Source organism: Phyllobates terribilis, unplaced genomic scaffold, assembly GCF_046119375.1.
Source record: "Phyllobates terribilis strain yellow unplaced genomic scaffold, ASM4611937v1 Scaffold_11__3_contigs__length_659146591, whole genome shotgun sequence".
Lineage (NCBI taxonomy): Eukaryota > Metazoa > Chordata > Amphibia > Anura > Dendrobatidae > Phyllobates > Phyllobates terribilis.
Window position 1 is genome coordinate 373868390 of NW_027362771.1, and position 18855 is coordinate 373887244.

Sequence of the window (18855 nt, forward strand, 5' to 3'; positions counted from 1 at the left end):
ACTCAGGTTACCCTTTTGAAAATGCTAAATTTGGGGCCAAATCAATATTTTGATAGTAAAAAGTTAAATTTTCATTTTTTTTCCTTCCACATTGGATTAATTCCTGTGTAGCACCTGAAGGGTTAATAAACTTCTTGAATGTGGTTTTGAGCACCATGAGGGGTGCAGTTTTTAGAATGGTGTCACTTTTGGGGATATTCTGTCATATAGACCCCTCAAAGTCACTTCAAGCCTGATGTGATCCCTAAAAAAAAATGGCATTGTAAAATTTAGTTACAAAATTTTTTAACCCTTATAACTTCCTAACAAAAAAATGTTTAAAAATTGCTGCTGATGTGAAGTAAACATGTGGGAAATGTTATTAATTACTTTGTGTGATATAACTAGTCATACAATGGTGCAGGTTTGGTGCCACCAGAAAAAAAATGAGTCCTAGAAACCCACCGCAAAATGTAGCTGTGCTGCGCTCATTATAAATGCCCCTCTGCAGGATGGCAGCCATTGTGTAGCACTGTGGTGCTGCTGAATGCATTGTGGCAGTGCACATTATTAACCATTTACAGCACATTACGGACTAGCACGGCAGAGCATCGCGCCAGTCGCTGCAGAGCGTCGCTTCCTGCAGTCAGTGTCAGGCCTACAGCTGTCCCTATCGCTCTCCGTCCACAAGGGAAGGATCATGGCTGCCCAGATTGCAGATCGCCTGACAATACAGGAGAAGGAGATCCGGCGGCTGAGCGATGAGATCGGCCGCCTCGTGGACCTGGGCACGCAGGGCACCGTGCAGGAGAAGCCGGGCCCGGAGCTGGAGCAGCTGAGAGCCGAGAACGAGAAGCTCAAGTACCGCATATCCCATCTGCAGCGCAGCCTGGAGGCCGAGCAGGGGCGGCTGCAGGAGAGCCGGGCCAGGCCGCCGAGGACGGAGGCCGAGCAGGGGCGGCTGCAGGAGAGCCGGGCCAGGCCGCCGAGGACGGAGGCCGAGCAGGGGCGGCTGCAGGAGAGCCGGGCCAGGCCGCCGAGGACGGAGGCCGAGCAGGGGCGGCTGCAGGAGAGCCGGGCCAGGCCGCCGAGGACGGAGGCCGAGCAGGGGCGGCTGCAGGAGAGCCGGGCCAGGCCGCCGAGGACGGAGGCCGAGCAGGGGCGGCTGCAGGAGAGCCGGGCCAGGCCGCCGAGGACGGAGGCCGAGCAGGGGCGGCTGCAGGAGAGCCGGGCCAGGCCGCCGAGGACGGAGGGCGAGCAGGTGAGGCCATGGCTGCCTGCTCTGTGTGTGAGGGCATAGCGTTCCCATGCTTCCTACCTAGCACTAACCCTGACATACAATGCTGCCATTCAGTACTGGCATATAATGCAGGCAGTGTCACCCAGTAAATGGGCAGCATATGAGAACGGGGGCTGATATCAGTGTCACGGAGATGGTGCCCAGGCAATATTTTCAGCAATACCTATGTATAATATACAACCAAGAGAATACAGCCGCCTGTGTAAGTGCTAAGATGTGCAAACATAGAATATATGAAATATGGACTGCATTACTGCTATATAGAGTACTAGCTATTGAACCCGTTCTACGCCCAGGTGGCAAGCATTTTTATTGGTATATGCTCGCCTATCCTGATATAAAGTCCTCTATCCTGGTATAGGCTCCCCTCTCCCTGGTCCCCCTTTCCCTGGCAGAGGCTCTCCTATCCCTTAAAAAAACCAAAAAAAAACCCCCACACTCTTACTCCCCTTTCTATCGCTCTCCTGCAGCTTGTTGCTTGCGTTATTTTGCTAAAATGGCGCCGGAATCAGCACTTGTGCCTAGCGTGATATTTGGTGCCATTTTATTGAAGACAAATGGGCAGAGCTTACTCAACAAAATGGCGCCGGAGTACGAGCATTCGCTGTCCGGCGCCATTTTGTTGAAGACACTCTGCAAATATGTCTTCATTAAAGTGGTGCCAGATATCGCTCTTAGTGCCTACGCATACTGCAATCTCTGGTGCCACACTCCTCATCCCTGTTTGGGATGTGGATGTTTCGTTCTGTCTGCGGCCAGGCTATACAGGCGCATTGCGCCTGGTCAGTCTATAGAGGCTTCGGACAGACGGACACATCCCTGATTATATTATAGATACAGGTTCATCTCACTAAATTAGAATACCATCAAAATTAATTTATTTCAGTTCTTCAATAAAAAAAAAAAGTGAAACTCATATTATATAGTCATTACAAACTGATCTATTTCAAGTGTTTATTTCTGTTAATATTGATGATTATAGCTTACAGCCAATGAAAACACAAAAGTCATTATCTCAGTAAATTAGAATACTTTATAACAGCTTGAAAAATGTTTTTAAAATCCGAAATGTTGGCCTACTGAAATGTATGTTCAGTAATGCACTCAATACTTGGTCGGGGCTCCTTTTGCATCAATTACTGCATCAATGCGGCGTGGCATGGAGGCGATCAGCCTGTGGCACTGCTGAGGTGTTATGGAAGCCCAGGTGGCTTTGATAGCAGCCTTCAGCTCGTCTGCATTGTTGGGTCTGGTGTCTCTCATCTCATGACAATACCCCATAGATTCTCTATGGGGTTAAGGTCAGGCGAGTTTTCTGGCCAATCAAGCACAGTGATACTGTTGTTTTTAAACCAGGTATTGGTACTTTTGGCAGTGTGGACAGGTGCCAAGTCCTGCTGGAGAATGATATTTCCATCTCCAAAAAGCTTGTCGGCAGAGGGAAGCACGAAGTGCTCTAAAATTTCCTGGTAGATGGTTGCGCTGAATTTGGTCTTGATAAAACACAGTGGACCTACACCAGCAGATGACATAGCTCCCCAAACCATCACTGATTGTGGAAACTTCACACAAGACCTGAAGCAGCTTGGATTGTGTGCCTCTCCACTCTTCCTTCAGACTCTGGAACCTTGATTTCCAAATTAAAATTGGAACTCTGTGATCTTGTGGAGTATGTCAATGACTGCCTTCTGAACATCTGTCAAGTCAGCAGTCTTCCCCATGATTGTGGAGCCTACTGAAACAGACTAAGGGACCTTTTTAAACGCTTAGGAAGCCTTTGCAGGTGTTTTTTGTTAATTTATTCTAATTTATTGAGATAATGACTTTTGTGGTTTCACTGGCTGTAAGCCATAATCATCAACATTAACAGAAAGAAACACTTGAAATAGATCACTCTGTAATGACTCTATATAATGAGTTTCACTTTTTATATTGAAGAACTGAAATAAATGAACTTCTTGATGATATTCTAATTTAGTGAGAAGCACCTGTATTTATAAAAATGAAGGCACTTAGCATCTAAATTGGCCAATTCTTGTGAGCTCAGCAGCCACCGCAAGGTGAGCTTTCTTTGATGGGACCCTAAACCTAATACTTATCAAACCTGCCTTTCCTGGCCTATAAGCCTACTAATTTAAAGGGAACCTTTCACTTTAAAAAAGTACCTTCATTTTTATAAGTATATTCTATATAGCAGTAATGCAGTTAATATTTCATATATTCAGTGCTTTTATACATCTTAGCGCTTACAGAGGCCGCTGTAGTCTTTTCTTTGTATATTGTGCTGTCATGACAGCTTGCACCTGTTCACACTTGCCTTATTCTGTTCGGAGGTGCTGGACAGTTTTTGGGCTGTTGTATGTACAATGTATGGTGGCAGCCAGATGGCACACTGTAGTGAATGATGTATAATTCCATTCTCACAATGTGGCTGCAAATCCTGCAGTGTAGGGCATGTTGTATTCACAAGCCACAGACTAGTCCCATGTCAGCGGAATACAGCACAGCTACCGGAGCAGGACATCACTAAGACGCCACAGACAGCCCAGGAAAAGCTGATAGCAGGGATCATATGACTGGTATATGCTCAATGTATTGAGGGAAAAAAGTTTCCTTTTTCAAGTTTTAGTCTGGAGAGCAGAAGAGTAAGGCAGGTGCTAACTAGTTCACAACCCCTTTCAATGCAGCAAGGATCTATACAAGCCCCCATACACATTAGGTTATTGTCAGATGACCCTGACCATTTTGGCAGGACAGGCCCACTATCTGATGTGTATGGGGACCTACAGACTGTTTCTTGACTGATAATGTCTAGGAAAAGAAGCACATTGAATGACCATTCCCAATATTTTTGTTTCCGCGGAATATACAGTTTGTAGTCACCACTGGGGTAGGGCAGCAGCTTACTTCACTTTGCCTATTAAAAAGACGTGCGCTTGGCCGAGTGTGCATGAGTTTGGGGTGTCAGGAGGAATAGTGGTAGAACCATTATTTGGACACTTTAAAGGGAAGCTATCAACATGAAGTGACTTAATAATTAAATCACGCTTTTGTGTTAAATATAATTTACATTCTTTTTTTTTTTTGCAGTGTGTGTAATATATATATATATATATATATATATATATATATATATATATATATATATATATATATATATATATATATATATATATATATATATATATATATATATATATATATATATATATATAACACACTCATGTCCGAAGGTGTTGGCACCCTTGAAATTGTTCCAGAAATGTAAATATTTCTAACAGAAAATTATTGCAGTTACACATGCTTATTTCCTTTGTGTGTATTGGAACAACAGAAAAAAACAGAGAAAAAAAGGCAGATTGGATATCATTTCACATAACACCCCAAAAAAGGGGTGGACAAAATTGTTGGCAAACAACTTAGTTTTAAGCATGTGATGCTCGTTCAAACTCACCTGTGATGAATAACAGTTGTGGGCAATATGAAAATCACACATGAAACCAGATAAAAAGGGGAGAAGTTGACTTAACCTTTGCATTGTGTGTCTGTGTGTGCCACACTAAGCAGAAAGAGAAGACAACTGTCTGAGGACTTGAGAACCAAAATTGTTGAAAAGTATCAACAATCTCAAGGTTATAAGTCCATATCAAGAGATCTTGATGCTCTTTTGTCCACGGTAAGCAACATAATCAAGAAGTTTACAACCTATGCAGGATAGTCCAGATGGTGGATAAGCAGCCCCAATGCAGTTACAAAAAAAAATCAAGCTGTCCTGCAAGCGGAGGGTGCATCAGTGTCAGCGCAAACTGTCCGTCAATATTTGAATGAAATGAGACCCAGGAGGACCCCGCTGCTGAAACACAGACATAGAAAAAAAAAAGCTAGACTGCAGTTTGCTAAAATGTAAGTGACCAAGCCAAAATCCTTCTGAGAGAACTTGCTCTGGACATATGAGACCAAAATGCAACTTTCTGGTAAAGCACATCATTCTACTGTTTACCGAAAATAGAATGAGGCCTACAAAGAAAAGAACACAGTACATACAGTCAAATATGGTGGAGATTCAAAGATGTTTTGGGGTTATTTTGCTGCCTCTGGCACTGGGTGCCTTGACTGTGTGCAAGGCATCATGCAATCTGAAGACTACCAAATCCTTTTGGGACGCAATGTAGAGCCTAGTGTCAGAAAGCTGGGTTTGCATCATAGGTACAATGACCCCAAACATACTCCAAGAAGCCCCCATAAATGGGTGGAAACAAAGCGCTGGAGAGTTCTGAAGTGGCCAGCAATGAGTCTGGATCTAAATCCCATTGAACACCTGTGGAGAGATCTTAAAATTGCTGTTGGGATAAGGCATCCTTCAAATATGAGAGACCTGGAGCAGCTTGCAAAAGAAGAGTGGTCCAAAATTCCAATTCAGAGGTGTAAGAAGCTTGTTGCTCATTATAGGAAGTGATTGATTGTTGAGGGTGCTGACAATTTTGTCCAGCCCATTTTTGGGGTTGTGTGTGAAATTATGTCCAATTTGCCCTTTTTTTGTGTGGTGTGTGTGTTGTTTTTTTTTTATTCTTTTTTTTATTTTGTTCCTATACACATAGAGGAAATAAACATGTATAACAAAATGTGTAATTGCAATAATTTTCTGGGAGAAATACTTCATTTTCTGGAACAACTTCAGGGGTGCCAACACTTTCGGGCCATGACTGTATATCACAATCTGTATTAAAAAATTAGAATTTTGCAATTTTCACACTAACCACTGAGGCTTTTTTAAACTCTTAACTTCTTGTTTAAAGGGGTTGTCAACTACTCGGAAAACCTCTTCTCAATCCCTATGTTTCTCCCAAGTAAAATAGCACTTATACTCGCGTCCAATACTGGCGCCGTTGCAGCGGTGTTGGCACCGGTTCTCCTGGACCTTGCGTGACATGTCACACGATGCCTGCGGCCACTTCACTCTTCCCTCCTTTGGACATAACTGACATCTGGAGGAAGTTAGAGCTGTGGCTGCTCTCTCGCTTCCTCTGGATGTCTGATTTGGATGGGAGAGTGAAATGGCCGCTGGGATTACATAATGTCACCTGAGACTACTGAAATGGCGCCGGCATTGGAGGTGAATATAGGTGTTATTATTGTATTTGGGGAAATGGAGATTCAGAAGGGGTTGTCCAAGTAGTAGACAATCCCTTTAAGGAAGTCTACATAAACATTAGCCACAATGAGCAGACTTAGACCCTATCTTTTTTACTAAAGCACCTAATGAGCATGTACAAAGGTCTTTGTGAAGAGAGGAGGAAGTAGGTGCCATTGGCTATTGTGATTGGTGGATCCTGTGTTACCAGATGTGTATGGAGGTGTTACCTGTCAGTGTAATCCTGCCTCTGATGATAAGACAACTCCTGTAAACTCTTCCTGAAAGGACTTTATGTATGAGATTACAAATGGCCCCAGTGGCCAGTGTGAAAAATGCAAGAGTATTATTTTTTTTTTTATTTTTTAATAAAGATCAAGATATGAAAAAACTAAACTATCACTAAATCCTGATTTAAACAATAGGTAATTTTCTGGTGATCTCTTCCCTTTAACCGCTAATTTCTGAAACAAATCTGCCCGTTTATCTCTTAGCTTCTAGAAGTTTTTTTTTTTTTTTGCTCCTGTCCTGACATCCTGGTTATAGTAACATGGATCTCGCTTGCATCTACTCTCTCCTGCATGGCTTAAAGGGAAATAGTCACCAGGTTTTCCCCAGATAAACTAACATTTACGCCCTCTTAGAAGTTCAGCCACATGTATATAAGCCTCCCTTTTCCCCGCAGATTAAAGAAAATGCCCTTTATAAAGCTCCTGCACTTTATGCTAATCGCTGCCGTCCTGTCCGATGGGCATTGCTGGTCTGCGCTCAGTGCCTCCTCTTCCCGCAGTAACTAGCCTTGCTGCTTTGAGGGCAGAGCAAAGACTTGTAATGCACATTCGCCAGCTTCACCTACGGGTCATCAGCTCCCTCAGGGCAAAGCAGGTCTGTGCTTCAATTACACAGGCTCAAGATTTGCAGCATTAGGTGGATGATTAGGAGACATCACCCACATCCATCAGAGGGAAGGCCGGTTTTTGCGTGGAGAGAGGAGTCGTCAAGCGCAGACCAGCGATGCTCATCGGACTGTGACGATTATCATACAGTGCAAGAGAATTATAAAAGGTATTTTCTTTGATCTGAGGGGAAACTGGGGGTTAAACACACGTTGCTGGACTGCTGTGCAATAGGGTTTAATGGTATGGCTTTTAGTTTGAGGAAAATCTGGTGATAGGTTCCCTTTAATAAAACTACTAGTGCATGTTCTCCTCAGTTCTCCTCATTTCGACTACTGCCTCATTGTTCCCAGGTTACACTGCTCCAATCTGCTAGTTCTGTGGCATGACTTTCCCTTCCTTTCCATCTTCTTAGTTTTCTTCAGCTGCATCTTTTACATTGAATATTCTGGTGTTAGCATAAAAAGACCCCTCATCTTGCGACACACTTTTACATCTCTTCCCAAATCTTTAGGTTATCTCACCTATGGAGGCTCCTTCCAGCACATGATCTTCTGTCTTCCTCTCTGATCACTTCTCCACATACTTGCCCTCAGGATTTCTCTCATGCTGCATCTATTCTCTGGAATTTCCCTCTTATCCGCCAGAACTCTGTCTTCTCTAAACAAATGCTCCATACAAAAACTGTCCTTCATCACATGAAATGAGATGTTCTTCACCCCAATGTTGTTATTGTGCACATTTCCTCACCACTTTGTCATCTTTCTACCCCTTTAAGTGTGCAGATTGTAAGGTCACCTAAGCAGGGATACTTTATTACATTGTCTTCTTAATTCTCTGCAATTATTACTATACTTTCCTTGATATCTTGACTCTTAAACAGTAAGGGTTGTCCTCATGCTGATAATTGCACAAGACGATATCAAGTTAGTACATAGAATTTCATTATTACACAGGATCAGAGGAAGACCTTTCTCTGAGTTTTTTTATTTAACCCCGGCACTTCCTCCAGTTGCCGCTGATCAGTTTTTCTTACCTTTTTTTGTGCCCCTCTGTTCCAAAGTTATGCCCTCTAGTAATAAAGATGAACATATTGCCTTCAACCAAGTGGGTTGAGAGCCTCTGTGTGGGAGTTTTAATTTTTCTCCCTTATGACAGACGTTCTGTGGTAGAAAGGAAAATTTGCTCCTTTAATATCGGGGGGCATACAGTAACTTTGAAATGGAAGGGCATAAAAAAAACCTCCAAATGTTAGGCATGCCGGAAACCTTTGTGAAATAGCAAATAAAAAATGTGAGGAAGTGTTTGCTTGATCTTAGCAGCTTCCCAGGGTATCTCTCTCGTGGCATGGTTACCCTCTCTTTTTTTTTAAATTTTTAGAGGGTGTCTTCATTAATGTAGCCAATTTCCTACTAAAGGTTTAAAATTGGTGTATGCGACCAGGAAGATGGGTGATCTGGTTACAACTGTACAACACCTGAAGACTCTCCTGCAAATGTGCCCATTATGCCACTCACACTTTTGAGGTGCCTTCACATCATTGTAGATGGCTGTCGCCAGAATGCTTGTTTGACAGCGGTCTCTCTCGACTCCCCCATACATATGAACAATTGGCTCACTATGGGGTGAGTGGAGTAACCTCTATCAGCCATTCATGGTGGCAGCTTGTCTACCGAAAGGACAAAAGAATCAGGAGTTTGGATTCAAAATTGACAATTCTCCGGTGCTGACGTCCAATACACTCTGCTTCCCAAGGATTTGTGGTGGAAAGACTTCTGCCACAGAAATAAGTGCCTGCTATTTTATTACCACAGATTACACGCAGTAAAGCAAAGCACAAGTGATGGGGGCTAACGCTGGGGTAGAAACTGCACATCCGCAGCCAAAATGTGAGGATCAGCTCATAATTCAACAAAAGGAAATTAGAAATTGGATTTACCTGAACTGTGCTAACATACCGTCAAACTTCTGGTGGGAGACATGGTTGGCTGCAACATTATGGGATATACCCTTTAATTTTGGGTAGAGTATAATATCCATCCTGCATACAAAGCAAGTCAGACTGAAGCTTGATACTTCGCATTTAAAGAGGTCATGTCCTAGGACAGAGTTAAAGCGTACCTGTCAGCAGGATTGTGCTCAGTAAACCATATACACTGTCAGGAGGGTGACATTACACTGATTAATATGATACCTTGGTTGATGAAATCCATCCAGTGGTTCTTGTGTAATCTTTAGCTTCAGTTTGGAGATTATGATATGCCTGTGGGGGGGCTCTATCTGGTGCTTTGCTTACATGTTCATCTGTATGCTCTTATGACAGCTTTCTGTGCCTTCACTGACCTGCCTCCTATTTTACCTAGCCCCCCCACTACTAGATGCATTATGTAAAATAGGAGGCAGGTCAGTGAGCTGTCATAAGAGCATACAGATGAATATGTAAGCAGAGCACCCGATAGAGCGCCCCCCACAGGCTGCCCCGAACCACGTGCATATCATTATCTCCAAACTGAAGCTAAAGATTACACAAGAACAACTGAACTTTTTAGAATTTAACAAATGGCTGCAATGAAACAAAGAGTGAAAAATTTAAAGGAGTCTGAATACTTTCCGTGCTCACTGTAAATTGTAGCGATCAAGCGGACAGATTTCTTTATGCCATTTCACTTATACCTAGTGGTGGAGTGCCTAGACTGCACAATGTGATGTATTTGGAGAACTGTATCTACTGTGTGTGTGTATAAAGCCACGTTCATACGTTGAATGTTTTGAGTATTTCACATCAGTATTTTTAAGCCTAAACCAGGAGTGGGTGATAAATACAGAAGTGGTGACGTGTTTCTATTATACTTTTCCTCTGATTGTTCCTCTCCTGATTTTAGCTTACAAATACTGAAGAAAAAAACTGACCAGACACTTAACGTGTGCACATGGCCTTACTGTATTGCCCCTCAACCTCTCACAGAGTGCTAAATTGTGCAGCATTAATTGCCACTATTCTGTCACATAAAAATATGCATGTTTTTTTAATTTGCTATAGCATACAAATGAATATACTATTAAAATGAGATTGGTCATAGTATGTGCACATGCCATGCTTCAAGGAACAGTCTACATATGGATTAGACAGGAACCATGGCTGGAAATGTGTTGGACAACAAAGGAGCCAGTTTCTCCTGCTGCTTTTGAGGCTTCGGGTTTCTTGGCTCACGGAGCGCAGCACACATGGCTGCCATGGCAGACTGACCCTGGTGCAGGCCTGCTGGTCTCAGTCTAGGAAGGAGGATCACTGCCTATAAATGAGCAGTTTCTGATGACTATTTCCTCCGCATTATGGATAATGCAGCCGTGTGCTAAGTGTACCAGCGACTGCCTGGCAGTACTCACCAGGGATAAGATTACATTTTGAATGGCGCCCAATGATTAATGCCCTTTCTGCTGCCAATATTCTGCCATATTTGTGCTCCAGCATACAAGCTTATTATAGCTGTTCCTACAAAATGTACGTCTTATTGTACAGTAATGGAATAAATAACAGATGTAGCTTCTAGTCACTATTGATGGGAATCTTGAAGAAATCGGACTCCCCTTCCAATTCTGCCAGTTGTTAGATATGTAATCTTCTGCTCTTACTTATGGTAATGTAAAATGGAGTCTTGCTGTCATAATTTTCTCTTTCTGACTTCTGTCAGTAACTTTTTGCAGAGTCGAGTCCCCAGACACCGCAGACCAAACAGGAACTTTTAGATGGGTATTATTAGTGCCTATTACATTACTGCGAGAAACAAGAACGCAGTACTATCTGTGCATACTTAATTCATGTTTTACCCATTAGTAAAGTGCAGGAATGCAGTACTATCTGTGCATACTTAATTCATGTTTTACCCATTAGTAAAGTGCAGGAATGCAGTACTATCTACCTTTGTGATTACAAGGAAACATGGGAAACCGTGAGGAGTCTGCAGATATCGTTATAACACTTGGAGGGGCAGTACTATCTGTGCCTGCTGCATTACTGGTGAAAACTGGAACACTTTACTACTTTGGCATACATTATTAATGGGAATACAGTACTATCTGTAGCTTTGGTCCTTAGGGGGCAGTGTGCGATGTGTCTACATCAATGCAGGGTGGCATGCTTACTGTGCCAAAGGGATATACTAATACACCGACCACTAAATGAAAGCCTGAGCACACAGATGGCGGACACCTCGCTGTCACATGAGATATTGCCATTCATAGGCTCCATTCTTTCTGAGTACAGATTCTTTGTACTTATTTGTTTACTGGGCATGGGCGGGGGGTTCCCATTAATTCCATTATCTTATGGATTTTGCTTGTAAATTCTGGGAAATTTGGGGATTTTCCTTCATACAGTTTGCTAATGTATAACATGAGGAATAATAGTAAGCTCTGTTCACCAAATATTAAACTTTTAGGAAAAATGTGGTGAGAAATGCTATATAATAAAGTAAAAACTGCTTTTGGCATGAATAAAAGAAAGTTATTGCCGATACGTCTCTTGCGTGTTACATTGCTCAGTAGCTGAATATGGATGTTCTGCTCTGAATCTACATTGCACTGTACACAGCCTTCAGCCTTGTAAAACATGGTTAAAGAGGAACTGCACATTACAAAAAATCCTTCCAGACGCTGTCCCTATTGGGGCTCACAATCTACATTCACTTTCAGCATGTATTTTGTATTTTGGCTTAAACCGGAGAACCCGGAGGAAACCCACACAAACACGGGGAGAACATACAAACTCCTTGCAGATGTTGTCCTTGGTGGGGTTTGAACTCAGAACTCCAGCACTGCAAGGCTGCAATGCTAAACACTGAGCCACCGTGCTGTGGTACAAGATGCTTGGTGACCCCGTGGTCACTGAAAAAAAGAAGCAGAAGTTCTCAACCGAGCGCTGCACTCCTCGTGTACAGAAGGTTAGCTGAACATGGGTTCATAGACTTCAGCTGCTGAGCTAATTTTTCACTAAGGCCACAATCACACATTCAGTATTTGGTCAGTATTTTACATCAGTATTTGTAAGCCAAAACCAGGAGTGGAACAATCAGAGGAAAAGTATAATAGAAACACGTCGCCACTTCTGTATTTATCACCCACTCCTGGTTTTAGCTTACAAATACTGAACGTGTGAACGTGGCATAACTCTACCTATGTGAAGTGGATTTGTCCCTCCTGTCTATCTATGGATAGCTTGCATGTATGCCGGACATGTTTTTTTTTTTTTTTTTTGCTTTTCAAGCATCCGAAACAACTGTGTTTGCGTGGGTTTCCTCCGGGATCTCCAGTTTCCTCTTACATTACAAAGACATACTGATAGGGGATGTAGATTGTAAGCCCCGATGGGGACAGTGATGATGATGACTGTAAAGTGCTGTGGAATATGATGGTGTTGTATAAGTGAGTAAAATAAATTAAACTTTTAGTATTTTTAATTTTAAGTCTACTGCATATAAACATTACACCACATGTCAACCCGATGTGTATATTGGATACGTTGGTATTTTAACACGCTGAATCCTTTGTTGTGATTGGTAGAAGGAGGCTATGAAAGTCTAGCAGTGCTCCGTTGAAGTATGAATGAACTACACCACCACCATGCACCGGTCAGTTTTAAGGACGGTTGCATCCTGATTTGTTAGCTTTCTATTACACCCTTGATGTGTTCAGTACAAAACCCCGGGTGTAAGTATAATGTCTATAAAGAGAGGGGGTCAAAAGGTCCTTTTTGGAAGCTTTGGCTGTCATTAAACCAATAATGGGGGCTCTGGGTGTCACTACAGTGGGGATAGGGGTCACTGTATGTGGCTCACGACCATCTCTCAGAGCTGAATGTGGCTCTCAAGGTAAGAAAGGTTGGGGACCACTGATCTAGTATCTAGATGGCATATAATTCAAGTAGATAAAGCAGTACTAGAAGTACCTTTTGCAGGTGGTTGCAAGCTCCGAATAAGGTAGACTCGAGTCCCAAAAATAATTGACTGAAGTAAAGAGGTAGAAGCAGCTCTCCATAAATTCTGTGTGAACAGTGGTTTTATTTACCCAAATGCATTAGACACCTACAACTTTTCAGCCCCGTCTGCAGATGGAATACAAAGTATATTAAAGGACTTATAGTAGGGGTACATCACACAGTTGCAAAATCTGCTTGAAATTTTACTGCGCTTTTTCAAATGTGCAAAAGGTGGAACCTGTGGTCAGTAAATTGTGATGCATCGGTCAATATACACTGCAGATTTTCTCCGCAGCACGTGGATGAGATTTCAGTAACTCTAACCCACAACCTTAGTAGAGTGTTCAATGTGATGGAACTGAAAATTCTCAGCATATCTAAATAATTCACATTCTTTACAAGACCTAATAGTGCAGAAAAATGTATTGATAACCCTATGAAAGAATCGATACTGGAAAAGATTGTTGAGCTGATCTGACCTGCTTCTTCTACGCCCAAGGGTCCATAAGACCTGAGTAAGTAAAAAAAACACCACAGAGGTTATCTACCGTTATTTTATTGGCTATTGTAATGATAATCAATGATCCCTGGCCGTTGAGTTCTTTTTTTTTTTTTTTTTTTTAATATCCACTGTTCCTTACTCCGTCTTATTGACCCTTGGGTGTAGAAGAAGGAGGTAAGATCAGCCCAACAATCTTTTCACAAATTTCCCATAATCAGAGGGAATATGGTTGTGCCATCACAACACTATAAAGTGAGCACAACTAACAACTCTGGACCATGTGCTAACACAATTTTAATTTACTACCTTTTAAAGGGATGACATTTTATTTTTAACAGTATAAATTTTAGGATTCTTAGATTTGTGTTTTACACTATGGGCGGAGACAGACGGCCTTATTTTTTGTGCGAGGATCACATCGTAAACCTCGCAATGGCTGTCTGCTCTCCTGACCTGAGCATGACCGCTGCATAAAAATACATCACGCTGTCATGTTCAGGTCAGGAGAGGTGCCAGCCAGTCTAAGTGCTATGCGATCCTCGCACAAGTAATACGGCAGTCTTTCTCTGCCCTAAGACAGCTTCTAAGTGTTTGTTGCAGCCTAATATTCATGACCATGACCGCTCATACGGAGACGTAAAGTGTAATGTAAGTGAATGGGGTCATAATGAACCCCACGTACAAACAACAGATTTGGGGAATGTTGTAGGTTTTCAGATACGCTGCCTTTGTATCATTTACATGTAGGGGGGGAAATATCCAACCAAAGCCGCATCAAAATCTATATGTAAAATGCGTAGACTTTGTCCCAGATTTTGGTGTGGCTTTAATCACATTCTCCAGAATGCTGATAAATGGCTACGTCCTACTTGGGGATGAGCGAACCCGAGCTGTAAACTTCAGGGTTAGTACTGGACACTAGGGGTGCTAAACACAGACTTCTGGAAGAGAGAGAGATTTTCCAGCTCCAAAGTTCGGGTCGCCATTGATTTCAATGGGGTTCGGGTACCGTCCTGGTAACTTTGGACTAAAGTTTGATCGAATACCAAAACACAAATTTCCACGTGTCCGCTCATCACTAATCCTATTGAACACTTTCCCTCTTCATGAACAGCTGTAAATGCTCATCCATGAGCAAAGGTCATTAATGTACTAAATTCTGCCTTCTATTATAGGAACATGTGATGCAACAAGCAGTTTCTCAGAGCAAAAAGAAGGAAAAGAAGGCCAGCAAGGAAAGTGCTGAGCAGAAGCTGCAGGTGGGTATCTTCTCACGGCATTTTCCCTCGGGTATAGCTGGCATGTGTGTGAGAACTTCAGCATGTCGTGCCGTATTGCTTGGGATTTAATTTCCTTTTAACATGTTAAAAAATTAGTTAATCTCCCTGTTCACTTTCATTTATTAAGTTCTAAATTCAATGCTGACTCACTTTAATGTGGTCATCTTATATGGACAGGAGTTGATACCATGGGTTATGAGTGAGCCATGGATCTGGCACGTCCTTGTGTTACACAGTCAGCCTTTGGACACCGAGTAATACCATAAAATACATGGGCAGATAAAACTTTTCTACAGCTGCTAACAGGAGTTCTCCAGGCGAGCTGAACACCTACTGATCAGTTAGTCCGTACAGTGGATGTTCTTTTTAAGAAGCATTTGGCTTGATGAAATCTCCAACCCTCACCTATAAAAAAAAAAAAAAATATTATTATTAGAGAAATCACTCCAAAAGAAAACTTTATTTATTTCTTCTTAAAAAGCCTTTGTTTTCAAATAAAGGGGAAAAAAACCTTTAAAAGTTTAATTTTTTAATGCTTTTTTCCGAGGTTACCGGCTTCTGCTGCAGTGTCAGAGGAGGCTGGTTTCCTAGTCAAGGAGGGCAGGATCTGTAAGCATTTCTTCGATGCTGGCTGTATTGCTGGACCCGAGCATCTTCTTTGCCCCCCGCCTCTCTGACATTGCAGATGCAAATCTGCCTCTTACATTATCGGAGAGTGCGCAGTTCAGGACAACGGCTGAGTACATCAGGAGCCCTCTCTTACACTCCCTTCATCCCCATCTGTCAGGAGACCGGCGAGTGCTGCGCTCCTGAAGATCTATTGTGAAAATGCCTTTGAGCCGAATGCCAGAAATTGTTGAATATTTTGGCATCAATCACCTATTCATACTAGGCATAGATGTCTGGTATCCGTTCGTAAATCGAGAGAGTATTGTTATAGTTATAGCCATGGATGGCAGCTCAAGCATATTAAAATAAAAAAAAAACACTAGCCACTAACCCTGTTATGTTACCTGGTGCTATGCCACTCTGCAGCCCAGCACCCTTTGATGACTTCTAATCTCATGTGCCCGCTGCATCCTGTGACTGGCAGGATGTTATAATTGAGCACCATGTTACCTACAGAGACCGGCAGAGGAGAGGCAGCAGTTACCAGGGAAGGTGAGCATTTTTTTTTTTTTACATTTTTTTATTTAAACTCTATTGCAAATTATGGTGGGATTGTTGCAGATTTTGCGTCACCCATTGAACTCTATAGTCTGCAATAAAAGAATTTACATATTTAAATCTGCAACATTTTGCAATTTCCACACTTATTATTTTTTTTTCTCCCTCACTTTGGATAAGATTATCGTCATCCACTTTGCTGATACTGTATCGTATTTTTGCAATGGGTCCCTACGGTGGACTGATCCACACTGTGGCCAACTTTAGCAACTAGCGCGGTCTGCACTTAGCCTCATAGAACAATAAAGTCATTTTGCCTTTGATTCAGTTGACCATAAACCAGTGGCCTGAACTGCCTCATGTGTGATATTTTAGGCGTGCATCTGGTGCTAGCTGTGCAGTTGTGGCTTCTTATTTGAGTCAGCTTGTAAAACGCTCAGAAACTATTAATTAGTAATTGCTATATTATTTTACCAGCGTTCACATTTGTAAAATTCCTTCCATGAGCAAATTCATAGTAGGTAAAAAAAAAAAAAAAAAAATCTAGATAATGGAGATTGCTTCGCAACCATTTTTAATCTTTTGCACCATGACTATGTAGCCGGAAAGAATGATAAATGGCCATGAAGGAGGATCAGACTGGCATCACTATACAGCACCAAAGTCTTCATCAAGTGCAAAAAGTGGACAACCCAACTCCTTTCAGCTCATTCACCGAAGGGAATATCTGGACACTATGCAAAGACCTTGGAAAGTCATCTTCCCACTAGAGGTATGAGATGGTAAGAACGTGTTTAAGTGTGACGTTTCTTTTTGTTTGCTTTGCTGCTTCATTTATTGTTTGATTCCACTGTTGGGATCTCAGGAAGACCTAAAGGAACCGGCTTCAACCATTATATTGAAAAGACTGGAGAAAATAAGGGAGGCAAGCAGCCACAATGAATCAGTCAGTGACCAAAATTTACCCACATGGCTGGAACTATGTGAGGAAAGCAGGTTCAAGTCATCTGACGCCTCATGGACGGTCTTATTCCAGGACCCAGTAAGTACGCGGTCATGTCATCTGCTGTACATAACAAATCTCTACTCCATTTATCATTCAGTAAAGCCATATGTCAATGCAGAAATGAGACCAGCATGATGCTACACGCATAACTGCCAATGAGAAAAGCTTGATATGAATTTTTATGTGATCTGTAGTAGTAAAAATTACAGCATACTGACGAGTTTCAACCACACCTGTACTAGTCATAACATAACTATAACCATAACTACAACCATTCATCCAAAGTTGCTGGAAATCTTCAGTAGGCACTGCTCAGGATTTTTAGGCTCATTCACATAGTTTTTGTTTTTTTTAAATTCATATCCCTCAGAAGACATCATAGTGCACACCAAATGCTTTTACACATCCATTTTTTCTTTCTTTCTTTCTGTAGGATATAGTATTACTGTTGTATCACTGTGCTGTTAAAAGATATGAGCTGAATTACAAAAACAATATTTTCATCCCTTCTAGTCCCCTGACCCCTATTTACTATTACTGAAGAGAGGATTACAAGGCAACCCCAAAGAACAGACAAAAAGAAAGTCCCACTCGGGGGGTAAGTCACAAGACTGCTATTACTAGTAATGAAGATTCCTTCTGTTAATAACTGCCTCTGGAAAACACTGATCAGACCTGATCTGTGTTCTTCATCAGATAAGTTGTTCCAGAGTTTTCGGGTACCTTTTTATCCACAGTTATTCCATTTCTGTAGCCACATTAAAAAAAAAACTCTGATATTCCTGTCGCCTATAGACATAATAGGGTTTGACCAATTTAAAAAAAAAAAATGACAGAAGCAAAGGATGGGTAAAAAAATAAAATAATGCACCCTCACCTGCTCTGTTATTTTGTGGACCGATTGAACGATTTTTGGTTGGTTAGCACATTCAAGTGTATGGGGGGGTCCGTGAAAAACTTTGACAGCTGACTGATGCCATCCATGAGTCGCCTGACTGACGTGTGCTTCTCTCTGACTGTTTGCTATCAGTTTTTCTTGCATACAAAAAAAAGACTGATGAAACATTGGTGGAAAAAAATTGACCGTAATAAAAATCTGATCCAAAAAATTTATTTTCTTTTGTTCACTTAGCATAAGAGAAAAATAAACAGATGTCTGAATGAGGCCTAACCAACCCCCCACCACCCGCCCCGGCTCCTGTGCTGCCTGTTCCCATAGTTAACCAGGAAAATAACTGTTACGTCGCCAGATGGCAGAGGCCCATGATTGTCTGCAGCAGTTGAGTGACCTGAATGGTTCGTCATTAGAGGCGCTCTTCCAGTCACTTGTCTGCTGCAGCCAGTCATAGGTCTCAGCGGTCTAGTGACATAAAAAAAGGGGGACAAAAATGGTTGCTGTCCCGCTGGAGCTAAGGGCCAGAAGTAGATGCCTCTGTAAAACACAATGTTACTAGCAGGATCTATTAAAAACTTTTGCATAGAATATATCTAAAATGATTAATAATCTACTATAGTATTAGCCTGCTAAGGGATTGTCTGTTTCCACTATATAGTAAGAATTAGTTGCTATTTATGAGATCTCTGCTTGCTTTCAGGGACCTTCATGTTTTTATTCAATGA

The 18855-nt window shown here is 41.9% G+C and overlaps 1 protein-coding gene across 1 annotated transcript in view; it reads left to right on the forward strand.

The window, feature by feature from the left end:
- The first annotated feature begins 581 nt into the window (after positions 1 to 581).
- Positions 582 to 18855, forward strand: part of LOC141166347 (threonine--tRNA ligase 1, cytoplasmic-like) — a 61771-nt gene continuing 43497 nt past the window's right edge. Inside the window, exons 1-5 of the mRNA XM_073652944.1 lie at positions 582 to 1240; positions 14958 to 15041; positions 16831 to 17001; positions 17095 to 17271; positions 17749 to 17833. Coding sequence (XP_073509045.1) covers positions 680 to 1240; positions 14958 to 15041; positions 16831 to 17001; positions 17095 to 17271; positions 17749 to 17833 — 1078 coding nt within the window. The 5' untranslated portion in view covers positions 582 to 679. The remainder of the gene's footprint in view (positions 1241 to 14957; positions 15042 to 16830; positions 17002 to 17094; positions 17272 to 17748; positions 17834 to 18855) is intronic.